This window comes from Chaetura pelagica, unplaced genomic scaffold, assembly GCF_000747805.2.
Source record: "Chaetura pelagica isolate M959 unplaced genomic scaffold, ChaPel_1.0 scaffold181, whole genome shotgun sequence".
NCBI lineage: Eukaryota > Metazoa > Chordata > Aves > Apodiformes > Apodidae > Chaetura > Chaetura pelagica.
In genome coordinates this window covers 675,141-676,354 of record NW_009951992.1, presented here as the reverse complement: position 1 = coordinate 676,354, position 1,214 = coordinate 675,141, and the positions used below count along the sequence as shown (strand labels likewise).

At 53.8% G+C, this 1,214-nt stretch overlaps 1 protein-coding gene across 1 annotated transcript in view; it reads right to left on the bottom strand.

Annotated features, from left to right (window-relative positions):
- Window positions 1–433: 433 nt before the first annotated feature.
- The window catches only part of LOC104392692 (corticosteroid 11-beta-dehydrogenase isozyme 1-like), a 5,527-nt gene continuing 4,746 nt past the window's right edge, over window positions 434–1,214 (bottom strand). The window contains exon 6 of the mRNA XM_010002122.1: window positions 434–597. Within this exon, the coding sequence (XP_010000424.1) occupies window positions 434–597 (164 nt within the window). The remainder of the gene's footprint in view (window positions 598–1,214) is intronic.

The following is a 1,214-nucleotide window of genomic DNA, read 5'->3' as shown; positions in this document are numbered from 1 at the left end:
GGGTCCCGGGGACTCGAGGGGCTCCCTGGGGAGGTATCTGGGGGTCCTGGGGGCGCCTGCCCCGGCTAACGGGCAGCGGGAAGAGCGAGGCCCGCGGCACGTTGGTCAGCAGTGGGACGGGTCGGTCCGCACATCAGAGGGCAAATCCATGAGGATTCCCCTGGGCTGCCCTGCTCGTGCCCTCTCGTTCCCGCACCCCTTGTTGTGTCAACGGGGCGTGGGCGGCTGGAGGGGCCCTTTGTAAGGGTTTAACGCTGCGCTGGCCTGGGTGCGGGAGCTGGTTTCATGTTGTGGGGGGAAAGGAAGGAGTTTGGGTGGGTGGGAGGTGGGACCCCCGGGCCAGCAGGAGCTGCCCGGCAGCAGCAGCAGCAGCAGTGACAGGGGAGGGCAGGGGGGGAGGCTGAGGGTGATGCTCAGCTCCTGACCTGCCAGGTCAGGCAGTGCTGCTCTTACCCGTGTCGATGAAGCCGAGGATGCAGAGTGTGATGGAAACATTAATGCTCTGAATGGTGAACTCCTGCCTCAGGGAGCTGAAAAATCCATCCAAGGCAAACTTTGTTGCAGAGTAGGGGGCAGTAAAGGGAAACCCGACTTTGCCTGGACACAGAGTGAAGTTCTGTTAGAGCACAGAAAACTGCCTGAGCCTCTGCTTTGCTCTTCAACAGAAAGTATTTTACCCAAAGGGAGTTTACTGGTAGGGAAATGTCATCCTGGCACCTGAACAGCAGCATTACAGATATTCCTATTAGCTCCCAGCTGTTTTTAAGGCCAACACCAAGTCTCATGTGTCTGCTCAGGGTATGAGCAACACTCAGCAACCAGGAAACACTCAGAGGGAAGAGATGGAGCAAAGTTTAAACTCTTGTCTCTGGATACTGAGCTAAGCTGATCACCAGCAGACTAACCCTCATACAGGCCGTGAGTGGGGACATCTGGTAGTAATTTAGTTTCCTGACTTAACAGAAATCTATTAAACAGAGTCATGTTTTTATGAATAGATTGAGTCAGTAACTCACTCTACAAATATTAGCAGGAACTTGACCAGCCAAACCAAGATGCATGGTAAGAAATATGATGCAGTGAGAAATCAGTGTGTTTCCATTCTTCTCCATAAAACTGGAGGTGGGTGAGCTCTGCTGCTCTAATGAGCCTGACACCAGAGTATGGGGTTTATTATGGGGCTGGTCAAAAAAAGCCAGCTGGGGTGATGGGAT